At 45.9% G+C, this 12,376-nt stretch overlaps 1 protein-coding gene across 1 annotated transcript; it reads left to right on the top strand.

The window, feature by feature from the left end:
- The first annotated feature begins 7,253 nt into the window (after positions 1 to 7,253).
- LSM2 (LSM2 homolog, U6 small nuclear RNA and mRNA degradation associated) lies at positions 7,254 to 12,376 on the top strand. Its single transcript, XM_060239137.1, has 5 exons — positions 7,254 to 7,448; positions 8,436 to 8,503; positions 9,277 to 9,307; positions 9,496 to 9,555; positions 11,222 to 12,376. Exons 1-5 carry the CDS (start codon positions 7,446 to 7,448, stop codon positions 11,345 to 11,347), a joined length of 288 nt encoding a protein of 95 aa, XP_060095120.1. The 5' UTR covers positions 7,254 to 7,445; the 3' UTR covers positions 11,348 to 12,376.

The raw sequence follows: 12,376 nt of genomic DNA, 5'->3' as shown, positions 1-12,376 counted from the left end.
GGGATGCCAGCCTCCAGGTGGCGCCTGGGGGTCGCCTGGAATTGCAGCTCATCTCCAGACTCCCTGGAGATTTGGGGGGTGGAGCCTCGAAAGGGCTGAGTTTTGGGAGGGGGACCACAGCATGGTACAGTACCACAGAGTTCACCTCCCAAAGCGATCATTTTCTCATGGGAACTGAGCTCTGTTGTCTGGAGATCAGTTGTAAAAGTGGGAGATCTTTATGTCCCACTAGGCTTCCCAATCCCCAGGTTGCAACGGGGATCCCTGGGTTTTACAGGCTTCCCTCCGCCCCCAGCCAGCTGGCCGGCGGGGGAAAGCCCCCCTCCCACAGTCACCATGTACCTCTAGAGCTCCAGCAGGTTTAGAAACCTGCAAACAGGTCCGTTTTTTAAATGTGTGCCTTTAAAGTTGAGCAGGAAACAGGAAGCGCTTCATGGGGAAGGGTCAGCAGCAGTTTTGTCAGAGCACAGACCCTCCATTTGTTTTGCTCTCATTTTCAGAGCAAGTAAAGTTGTGGAGGAACCAGACCCAGTAAGTGTGTGTATGTGTGAGAGAGAGAAGGAGGGAGGGAGGGGGCAGGGGATTCCCTGGTTTGGAGGCCCTGCCCCTGCTTTAGAAAGCGGTGGGGGGAAGAGGGAAACGTCTATTGGGCACTCTACTATTCCCTATGGAGAACAATTCCCATAGGGAATAATGGGGAATTGATCCACAGGTATCTGGGGCTCTGGGGGGGGGGATGTTCTTTGAGGTAGAGGCACCAAATTTGCAGCAAAGCATCTGATGCCTCTCCTCAAAACACCCTCCAAGTTTCAAAAGGATTGGACCAGGGGGGTCAATTTTATGAGCCCCCAAAGAAGGTGCCCCTATCCTTCATTATTTCTAATGGAGGGAAAACATTGAAAAGGTGTGCAGTCCCTTTCAGCATGATGACCAGAACTCCTTTAGAGTTGAATTGTACTTGTTCCAACCTTACTCATGACTCCACCCCCAATGTCTCCTGGCCCCACCCCCAAGATCTCCTGGTTCCACCCCCAAAGTCCCCAGATATTTCTTGAATTGGACTTGGCAACCCTACGCCCCACGTGGAGGCTGGGAACCCTGTAACCTAGCTACACAGACTGTCAGTGTGTTCTCCCCTCCCAATCTGACATAAAGAAAAGCGACATGAGAGTTCATAAATGAGCAAATGGAGGAAGGGCATGCCAGTGGGCAGCAGAAGTGTGTGGGCAGTGATGGGGCAGGGTCCCTGCTAGAAGCCCCAGGCCTCGGCCAGTGACCCACCTTGGCCTACTCTGATGCTGGCCCTGCAATAGGTAGTTGAAGTTAGTGCCAAGGAATGTAGCGATGGATTTTAAAAAGTAGGGTTGCCAGCCTCCAGGTGGTAGCTGGAGATCTCCTGCTATTACAACTGATCTAGTGATAGAGATCAGTTTTCCTGGAGGAAATGGATGCCTTGGAAGTATGGCATTATACCCCACTGAAGTCTGTGCTTTGCCGAAACCCTGACCTCCTCAAGCTCCACCCCCAAATCCCCCGGTATTTCCCAAGCTGGAGCTGGCAACCCTAACAAGAGGGCTGGAGAAATGCATGGACAATAGGTTCAGGGCTTCTTTTGTAGCAGGGACTCCTTTGCATATTAGGCCACCCCCCTGATGTAGCCAATCCTCCAAGAGCTTACAAGGCTCTTAGCACAGGGCCTACTGTAAGCTCCAGGAGGATTGGCTACATCAGGGAAGTGTGGCCTAATATGCAAAGGAGTTCCTGCTACAGAAAAACCCCTGAATAGGTTTATAAGCTCCTGTTAGCTGTGATGGCTGAACTGGGGCTAAAACCAGAATCCCTCTGTCTGTCAAATGCTGGAGAGCAGTCAGCAGGTGAAGGCAGTTGTATGTGGCTCTGCTTGTAGGCTTCTTTGCCTTACTCAGTGTTGGAGGCAGAATGCTGAGCTGTATAAACTAGTGGTCTGTTCCAGCGGGACCCTCCTTATGTTTTGATATCCTAACATATGTTCTGACTCAGTCCCCCCTTTGGCTGGATTAACTTTGAGTGGGATGAGGAATTTGTACGGTGTCCGTGTATTTATCTCAGAAAGGAGAGATAAGGCAGTGAGTCAACTGCCAGAAGTTATTTTTTTATACTTTCTCTGGTATCTTACCTAGGAAGACAATGTAAGAGATCTGCACTTTACTGTCCCCTTGTGGAAGCAATGAAAACGTCTGACCAACACAACACCTGTCCTTGCTCTCTGTTGACTTCCATCTCGGGATAATAACAACAGTGGTAAAGTATTGATGTTTGGTTTTAAGGTTTATTCTCATTAGCCATCCTACAGCACGGATGATGTGCTGAGTGGAAATTCGTTCCAGCTGCCCTCTCACACTCACTGACATTATTAAAAATTACCTGCCCAGACCTGATAGCCAAGGCAAGCCCGATCTTGTCAGATCTTGGAAGCTAAGCAGGGTCAGCCCTGGCTGGTAAGTGGGTGGGAGCAGGGCTTTTTTGTGTAGAAAAGCCCAGCAGGAACTCATTTGCATATTAGGCCACACCCCTGATGTTGCCATTGTTTTGCACAGAGCTTTTTTGTAGAAAAAGCCCAGCAGGAACTCATTTGTCTATTAGACCACACCTTCTGACACCAAGCCAGCCAGAACTGTGTTCCTGTGTGTTCCTGCTCAAAAAAAGCCCTGGATGGGAGACCTCCAAGGAATACCAGGGTTGTGACATGGAGGCAGGCATAAAACAAATACCTATAAAACAGTCCTTAGCTTAGAAGCAGATCACAATACAGTTAAAAAGATGAAATACCTGCAGCTAAAAGCCTAGGCAAAGGAAAATGGTCCCGAAAAGGCAGAAAGACAGAAGGGAGAAGGCATTCCAAAAGTGAGGTGAAAAAGCCCCATCTCTTGTTGCCACCTGCCTCACCTCTACAGGTGGCGGCATGAGAGAAAGGGGGTTGCAAAGGCTAGGGCTGCCAATTCCAGGTTGAGGAATACTTGCAGATTTTGGAGATTGAGCCTAGAGTTGCCAGGTCTGACTCAGGAAATATCTGGAGACTTTGGAGGTGGAGCCAGGAGTCTTTGGGGGTGGAGCCAGAAGCAAGATTGTGACAGGCATGACTGAACTCCAAAAGGAGTTCTGGCCATCACATTTAAAGGGACCAGGCTCCTTTTAAATGTCTTCCCTTCATTAGAAAAAATGGAGGATGGGGACACCTTCTTTTGGGGCTCATAGAACTGGACCCCCTGGTCCAATCTTTTTGAAACTTGGATTGTTGGGGTTTTTTTTGAGGCATTAGATGCTATGCTGAAAATCTGGTGCCTCTACCTCAAAAAAGCAGCACCCCCTGAGCCCCATATGCCCACGGACAGATTTTCCATTATACCCTATGGGGACCTATCTCTAAAAGGTAAAATGGAGTGCCTGGCAGACGTTCAACACCCCCTCTCCCCCCCCCCCCCCCGCTTTTTGATAACCCTGAAGCACGAGGAGGCCCTCTAAACCAGGGGATCCCCTGCACCCAACTGGGGATTGGCAATCCTAGTTGAGCCAGAGGGCAGGGTTTGGGGAGGGACTTCAGTGTGGTATAATGCCACAGAGCCCACCTTCCAAAGCAGCCATTTTCTCTAGGCGAACTGATCTCTGTCACCTGGAGATCAGTTGTTGCCTCAGGAGAACTCCAGCTACAACATGGAGGTTGGCAGCCTGAGAGGAGGCAGCCATTCAAGCTCCCGGTGTCTCTGGGCAGGATGATTGTCTTGCTTAGTGAGTCCATTGACATCCTGGGGTTTTCCTGCGCCTTTCATCTTATCTCTTTAAACATTTGGGGAGAGGTTTCCCCACTGTCATTTTTTGGGGGACATTTATATCCTGCTATTATTCTCTTGTTGTTATTATGGACTTGTCACTGACAGAGAAAAGACACAAGACAAGGGCATGGTGAGAGGAGATAAAAGGATGTAATGGCAGGGCTTTGTTAACACAAAGCAGCTTGGCATACTAAAAATAATTTTGACATCCTTATTGAATTGTACCACTAGAACAGTTAAAAGATGTCTGTGAAAGGAATCTGGGTGCTGCCAACGGTTCTTTAGAGTCCTTCTCAGATCTCTGGAACCATGAAATGAATGCGCCAAGGCATTTATGAGAAAAACAAAGGGCTAGAAATACAATTATACTAATATCAGTGAGTGGGTAGGTGACCCGAAAGAACACTATTTCCTCTTTCCCTTCTTTGAAAGCCCCCAGAGGCTCTCCCCTTTTCCTGCTTCCTTCTCTCCTTTCCACCCAACAACCAATCTCACCTTTACATGCCCCCTTATCTTCAGCTCTTGTTTCTTCCCACATCCCGGAAGCCTGTTCCTGGGACAATACTCACTGACTTGAGCTGCGCCCAGTTGCAAGCTGGGGAACTGCAAGTATCTGAAGGGAGCCCCTCATTTTCCCCTGTATCCCCCTCCCCACGCTATTCCCTCTTCCCTTCCTCCTGGCAGCCCCTATTTTCTTAAATTCCCCTGCTTCCTTCTCTCCATTCCGGCCTGCCCAACCAACATTTAATCCCCCCCCCAACTATATTTATTTACATCATTTACACCTCCCCTTCTCTACAATGAGGACCCAAAGCAGTCTGCATACTTCTCCTGCCTTCCTTTTTATCCTCATAACCAGGGGTGGAATTCTAGCAGAAGCTCCTTTGCATATTAGGCCACACACCCCTGTTGTAGCCAATCCTCCAAGAGCTTACAAAAAAGAGCCTTGTCAGCTCTTGGAGAATTGGCTACATCAGGGGGTGTGGCCTAATATGCAAATGAGCTCCTGCTAGAATTCCACCCCTGCTCATAACAATCCTGTGAGCTATATCAGGCTGGCTGTGTGTGACTGGCCCAAGGTCACCCAGTGAACTTCCACAGCAGAACAAAGATTCAAACGCCAGTATCCAGTTTCTAATCTGAAATTCTAACCACTACACACACTACCTAATGTGGGGTAGCTGCTGCTGAATGAGTCATTGATGAAGTTGGTAGCAAGTCACCCAGTGGTTGCTAACGGCGGTTTGTCCACAGTCAGCAACCTAGTCTCACCCAAGCAGATTGTCAGACCATTCTAGAATGGCACGATCGATGCTAATGCAATCTGGATTACTGGATTATATGTGGGGTGAAGCGGTGAACACTGCTGTTTATTTGCATATAGCTATGCATGCTTGGTTGTCTTCATACATGAGTATTGGTTTAGGTTCCTCTATTCCCCTCTAGTTCAGTTAGTCCTTCTTTAATCATCTTTTGCACGAGTAAACATTTGATGACAATATGTTTGCTGTCTAGTTTTATATTTTCGGCTTTGCATATAGATGTTTCTCAAAGGCCAAAATAGCTGTGGAAAAGGCCCTGGCATTAAAAGCTGTTATTTGGCATGCTGGAGTGGTGGTGGGGTGTGGTGAGAGCAAAAGACATAAGCAGGGTTTTATTTTGTAGAAAAAGCCCGGCAATTTGCATATTGGGCCACACCCCCTGATGCCAAGCCAACCGGAATCGCGTTCCTGCGCATTCCTGCTAAAAAAAAAACCCCTGGAGAAAAGTATGGATACTCTGTAGTTGGGAAACTGAATGTAGCTATGCCATGAGGCCACTAATAAAACTCTTCTTATGGACGCCTGGGGTATGAATGTGGCCCTTCACTGAAACATGAAAGGAAGGCAGATCTTTGCACCACCTACTGTGACAAATAACCTTGCCAGTGAGTGGGGAGACTCTAGTCCCATGTGACAGTAGTACATGTCAACAAAGTGTGTTAAATGCTTTAAGTTAGCACACTCTTCTTCTACCTCATACTAACCCTTCTTAAATGCAAGGATTTCCATTCTCTTCTTCTTTTCTTAATGCCAAATGGAAGGAAGGAGGGAAGGAAGGAGGGAGGGAAGGAAGGAAGGAGCAGTCCATCTACCATCCCACCAAACTCTCTCACCCTTGAATGTCGGGCGTGACAGGTAGAAAATGTGCAATATCCATTCTCTCCAATAGAGGGCAGCAGAGCAACATTTTGTCTCATACGTCCACACTGACAATCCCTTTTAGGTATCTGCCTGAGTTAGCTTTGACCACGGGTGGCCAAACTTGCTTAATGTAAGAGCCACATAGAATAAACGAGATGTTTGAAAGCCACAAGGGAGGAAAGAAAAGCAAAAAGATGGGGAGGGAGAGGTGGGAAAAAAAGAAACTTTAACTTTAAATGCATTCACCAAGGCCACCTGACTTGGCTTGGTGAAGTGATTGAAACAGACAAATGCCTTCTCCAAGTCAGCCCGATGGGGCATTGGGGGTTTTGAGAGCCACACAATATTCATAAAAGAGCCGCATGTGGCTCCCGAGCCACAGTTTGGCCACCCCTGGCTTTGACTTTTGAAAGTTTCTATCCCCAAGGCAGCTTTAACTCTCAAAAGATTATACCCCCAAAATCCTATGGAGACCAATTCCCATAGGCATAATGGATAATTGATATGTGGGTATCGGTGACGGGGTGGTGGTGGGGAGCTGTTGTTTGAGGTACAGGCACCAAATTTTCAGCACAGCATCTGGTACCTCTCCTAAAAATACCCTCCAAGTTTCAAAAAGATTGGACTGGGGGTCCAATTCTGTGAATCCCAAAAGAAGGTGTCCCTATCCTTATTTCCAATGGACAGAAGGCATTTAAAAGCGTGCAATCCCTTTAAATGTGATGGAGTTCAATTATGCTTGTCACAACTCTGCTCCTGGCTCCACCCCCAATGTCTCCTGGCTCCATCCCCAAAGTCCCCAGATATTTATTGAGTTGGACCTGGCAACCCTACCCAGAGCTCATTCCATGCCCAACAGGGTTCAAACAGGTTCCTCTAAAAAGATTCTCCGCCACTGTGATTCAGAAGCATGCCGCCTCTGCTGCACCTGGAGGTTCCATTTACCTATTGCGAATCACACACCTAATAAGGTCTTGCTCTGTTGCTTAAAACCAACTCGGCTCGCCCACCTGAAGGTCCTTAAGAGTAGCCGGTTTGGCCACTCTAAGAAATAAACCTCCAAGTTTCAAAAAGTAAAAATACCCTCCAAGTTTCAAAAAGATTGGACCAGGGGGTCCAATTCTATGAGCCCCCCAAAAAGGTGCCCCTATCATTCATTATTTCCAATGGAGTTGGTCTACCTGGAGTTGGTAACACGGAATACTTGGAGTAGACCAATTGGTCTAACACGGCACAAGTAGACAGCAGCCCCTTTAAGAGTGCCGGCTATTCCCATTCACTTCCGAGTGCGCGCGAGGCTTCCCTTCTCACGTGACGGGGGAGGACGGATAGTCCCGTCCTTCCTTTCTACAGACGCGCTCGCGACGTCTCTGCAGCCCGGGAACTTCTTTCTAGCGCTTGAAGGTGTTTTGTCCACGAGGGTTTTTTGCCGCCGCGAGTGGCAACTCCCGCAATGGTGAGTTCCGACGTCAAAGCTTTTTGTTGTGGGGCGCGATAGTTTTTGTACACCGCCTTTCTTTGTAAAGTGAAGCGCAAGAATGAGTAGAGTTGGATTTCCTTATGCTGAATTGTTAGTCGTTAGTACTAGAAAAGACTCCAGTTGCGCCTTAAAGACTTAACAAATTTGGCGCAGGGCAGGAGCGTTTATGAGTCATTGCTCACTTCACTTTCCATCTCGATCTGTCAGTCTTGGTTTGGGCAACGGATGAGGTGTTGCCTGTATATTATTGGGAAGCCCTTTGCACACCTTGCTGGTGTACAGTGGATGATTTTGCCCTGGTTTAAATTGTGAGTAGGGAGCAGGGTGTTTTTTTAATTTATATTTTTTGACCCTCCAGTCGCAGCTGACTTGTGGCGACTGAGTTTTCAAGGCAAGAAATACACAGGTGGTTTGGTATTGCCTGCCTTTGCATTATGATCCTGCATCATGACCCTGGTATTACTTGGTGGTCTCCTCTCCAAGTACTAACTAAGACTAACTCAGAGGTCTGACAAGATTGGGCTAACCTGGGCCAACTAGGGCAGGGTGGGCACACATTAATACCATTAACAGGTGGGCACACATTAATGAATACCAAATAAAATTTTCTTACTGCTTACTACAGTGAAAGTCTGCAATCTATCGCTTCAGAGTTAATATGGCTCATTTAAAAAAAATAAAATGTTGACATTCCAGTACATTAGAGAGAGAGGTGGGAATTTTGAATGCTAAGAGTATTCTTTACTTTTGCCTCTCCATTCTCCCCCAATGAGGACCCAAAGAGCTCCTGTTCAGAATTTTGGATCATGTACAATTGCACCCATATTGTGTGGTGAGGTGTGTGTTTTACATACAATGCTTCCCACTCCTGTGTGGAGTAAAGTTTGTGCGGTTTTTGTTTCTAATTTTGTTTTTAGTAAGATTTGCTTGTGGCTGATGATTTGTTTGTTCTCCCCCATGTAGCTCTTCTACTCCTTCTTCAAATCCCTGGTAGGGAAGGATGTGGTAGTTGAACTGAAAAATGACTTGAGGTATGTCTTTATTCAGAGCTGTTTACCTCATGGATTATGTTTACCTCATGGATTCTGTTTCCCTCATGGAGGACAGGGGATACCAGTTCCTAGATCCTAACCCCTTTGAGACTTGCTATCCTCCACTTTCAATGAAGACCCCCAAGGCTCCTGTGAGCTTAGGCAGATCATGAGAAGGAGGGCAAGAAGGGTTGCATCAGTGCTTAGTTCTCATGGCCTTTTCTTACACGCACAGGGAAATGCCAATTACCACTTTTGGGTCAGGCAGCAATTTTTCTCCAGGCCAGTTTAGCAAGGGATCCTGGAGGGTTGGTTTGTTTTTTGGCTATCTTCTGGGCATATAGCAGGTGTCACTGGGGGTGTTTTTTTTTTGTGGGGGAAGGTATTTGTGAATTTCCTACATTGTACAAGGCTGGGGTCCCCAACCCCTGGGCCATGGACTGGAACCGGTCCATGGCCTGTTAGCAACTGGGCCAAGAGTTATATAATGAGATAATTAAACATTACAATGTAATAGAAATAAAGTGCAAAATTGTATCCTCCTGAAACCATCTCCCCCCCCCCCCCCCCGGCCTAGTCCATGGAAAAATTATCTTTCACTAAACCAGTGTCTGGTGCCAAAAAGGTTGGGAACCACTGGTACAAGGGGTTGGACTAGATGACCCTGGAGATCCTTTCCAATTTTGTGATTCTAATTCCCTTCTCTTTAATGCCCTAGAATTTCCACCCCAATTAATGACATATGTTTTCTTTCTCTGTTTTTTCTTCTACAGTATTTGTGGGACCCTGCATTCTGTGGATCAGGTACAAACAGCAAAATCTATTTCTTTACCTTGGATGATGAAATTTGTTCCCAGATGGCCAACTATTTCAAATCCCAGCATGTTTTTAGTGGCTGTTCATTTTTTCTGGGTAGTAGCAACTGGGTGACAAGTATCTTGGGAGCATATAAACAAGCTTCAGAATAAAATCTTTCCCATTTTGCTTTGCAGTATCTGAACATCAAACTCACAGACATCAGTGTGACGGACCCAGAGAAATACCCTCATATGGTGAGTATATGTCTGTCATATTCTTAGCTCACCTATAAGGACCTGTAACATGGTGTTTTTTCCACCAAAAAGTGTTTGACTTCTGCTGGCAGTGCTCAGGGTGGAACCTTGGAACATGCCGAGGAATAAATTAGATTGCCCACGTACAAGTGCAGAGTGTATGTGCCTAGGCTAAATAACTATAGACATTCCTGTCTCTCTCCTTCTACCTCCTAATAGCTGTAAGAGCTTCCAGAGTAGGGGTATGGTGTGTTTTATTTTCAGTTAAGTCCTGGCACCTCATTCTTAGAAGTGTGCCCAATGGCCATTCCATTTCACAATCTCATAGTTGTTTCCCCCCAAGTGTTTACCAGTGTGCGCAAACAGCTTGACTTTTGCACCTAGAGATGGCTGCACATAACTAGCTGGCTTGGGGCAGGAAGCTGGCATAGACGAGGCCTTCCAGTAAGTACCCTACTCTATAAAGTTGTGGCGATGTGCTCTGAAGTGAATGTGAGCCGGTTCTTATCTTTGGCCATTGCTCTATGCCGATTTTGAAAACACTAAATGTAAATATGCTTTTTTATGGTCTGAGATTTGGAAATGCCACAAAGATTAACTGTCTTGAGACCCTTGTATCCCTGGTATGCATGCACATGCCATCAAGTTTCAACCAATTTGTTGGATTAGACCAATAGTCTCACACAGTGGCCAACCATTTCTTCCAAAGAGAGAGCATAGAAGCTGAGGCCTTCCTTTGATGTTGCCTCCTGGCCCTGGGATTTAGAGGCTTAGTGCCTTTGAATGTGGAGGTTCCCCTCAGTCACCTTGGCTAGTAAACCTATCCTCCATGAATCTGTCTAATCCCCTTTTAATGCTGTCTGTGCCTGTGGCCATCACTACATCCTCTGGCAGCAAATGCCACATTTTAATCACTCTCTGTAAAGTAGTATTTTCTTTTGTCCACCCAGAACCTACTGCCCATCAACTTCTTTGGATGCTCTCAAGTTCTAGTTTTTGGGAAGAGGGACAAAAAGTTTTGTCAATGCTCCCCACCCCATATGTAATTTTATAAACCTCTATCACGCCCCCCTTAGTTGTCTTTCTAAAAAGTCTCAGATTCTTCAGCCTTTCTTTACAGAGTAAGTGCTCAACCCCCTAATCATCTTAGTTGCCCTCCTCTGTACTTTTTCCAGCTCTGTAATGTCCTTTTTGAGATATGGTGACTAGGGAGAAGCAGAGGTGGTTTGCCATCGCCTTCTTCTGCAGGTCTTCCCTTGAAATACTGATGATTCTGCTTAGCTTCCAAAATTGGGCTAGCTGCAGTGCTACCTTACCTTCCATGTCCCTGGTATTGCTCCAATATTTTGACTCTTTTGATGTGAATGTTTGCAATGCTGCCTTTCCTTTGTATGTCTTCATTTGGGTCTCTACCAAAGACCCAAAGCAGTTTTCATTGTCTTTCTGTCTCCTTTGGTTTTATTCTCATAGCAGCCACCCTAAGAGGAGCAGGTTAGGCCAAGAGAAAAAGTGGCTGGCCCAAGTTCACCCAGAAAGCTCCCAGATTAGAATAGGAATTTGAACCTGGGTCTCCCAACTCCTTCTCTGATGCTTTACTAGCTGCTTTTGCATCACAACATCACAGTTTTGCTCCCTGGCTCTAATGCTCTCTTCTTCTCCCCTCCAGTTGTCTGTCAAGAACTGCTTCATTCGTGGCTCAGTTGTCCGCTATGTTCAACTTCCAGCTGATGAAGTTGACACACAACTATTACAGGATGCTGCGCGGAAGGAAGCTCTTCAGCAGAAACAGTGATGGTTTCCCGGGTCTTTTCTACATTGCTTGATTGTGTCTGTCTCTGTGTGTGTTTTCTTGGAAAAGGAGGGGGGAGGGTATGGGCAAGCCTCTTCTGAAGAGAATCTGGCCATATGTTATGTCCCAGTCTGGAAAAGAGCATGTATGCACACAACTGGTGTGTTGTGTGCTTGTTTGCCTGTTTTTTGGATCTACCGGAAGAATCCGATTTTGCTATCTTACCTGCAACCAGGGTTATATATTCTTTAGTCCTGTGGCTGTGTTAGGTGCATGGAATCGGTTGCTGGAAAAAGACAGTGAAATTATTTTTTTACAAAAAGCGCTAGGAACCTTGCTGGAAAATGGCAATAATTTTATTTTTTATAAAAAGCACTAGTCCAATTTGTTTTCCTAGATCTCCGCACTCCAATCTTATTACACTGTAAAATGGTAGGAGAGAGACTTCTTGGATAGAGTGTCCACTAATCAATTTCCCCATTTTTAAAAAAGTTATTTTCCCCCTTTATCCCGTGCTCACAGACATCAGAATATGTGATCTGTTCACTGGCCACTGACCTTTTCCAGCGATCTCCATGCAGATGTGTTTGTCTGTATTTTTGGTATTTTCTCATATATTTGACCAGCACAAATCTTGCTTTTATTCATATCCCAGCAGGCATGGAAAAAGACCTGAAAACTCCCAAGAACCTCATGTGCTAATTATTTCTGTTCTGTGAACTGTAATTCCATAATTATATTCATTGTCTAACTCACGGCTCTCCAAGGGGGTACCAGGGATTAATAATTCTATTTCTGTTGTTTTTGGCCATTTGGGGATGCTGTAAGGTCAATTTTTCTACCCTTCAAAATTATCCCCCCTCCCCTGTTCTGGATCTTCAGTGGTTCTGAGGCAATGAAGAATGAAATGTATTCATTTTTGTGTTTCTGATCTTTTGTTCCCATTATAAGAATATGTGATTGTTTTTTAAGAGGGTCTCTTTAAAACTTGTGTGTAAAAGTTATGAAAATAAAATGTTGAATTTGTTGAAA

Source organism: Heteronotia binoei, chromosome 5 (assembly GCF_032191835.1).
Source record: "Heteronotia binoei isolate CCM8104 ecotype False Entrance Well chromosome 5, APGP_CSIRO_Hbin_v1, whole genome shotgun sequence".
In the NCBI taxonomy this organism is placed as follows: Eukaryota; Metazoa; Chordata; class Lepidosauria; order Squamata; family Gekkonidae; genus Heteronotia; species Heteronotia binoei.
Note: the sequence above shows the minus strand (reverse complement) of the source record. Positions and strands in the feature narration are given on the sequence as shown.

Bases quoted from the DNA above. Each gene is read 5' to 3' on its own strand.
- LSM2 (XM_060239137.1), top strand. The intron at 9,308-9,495 runs GTACAAACAGCA...TTTGCTTTGCAG, and splicing joins CCCTGCATTCTGTGGATCAG to TATCTGAACATCAAACTCAC. The intron at 9,556-11,221 runs GTGAGTATATGT...TCTCCCCTCCAG, and splicing joins CAGAGAAATACCCTCATATG to TTGTCTGTCAAGAACTGCTT.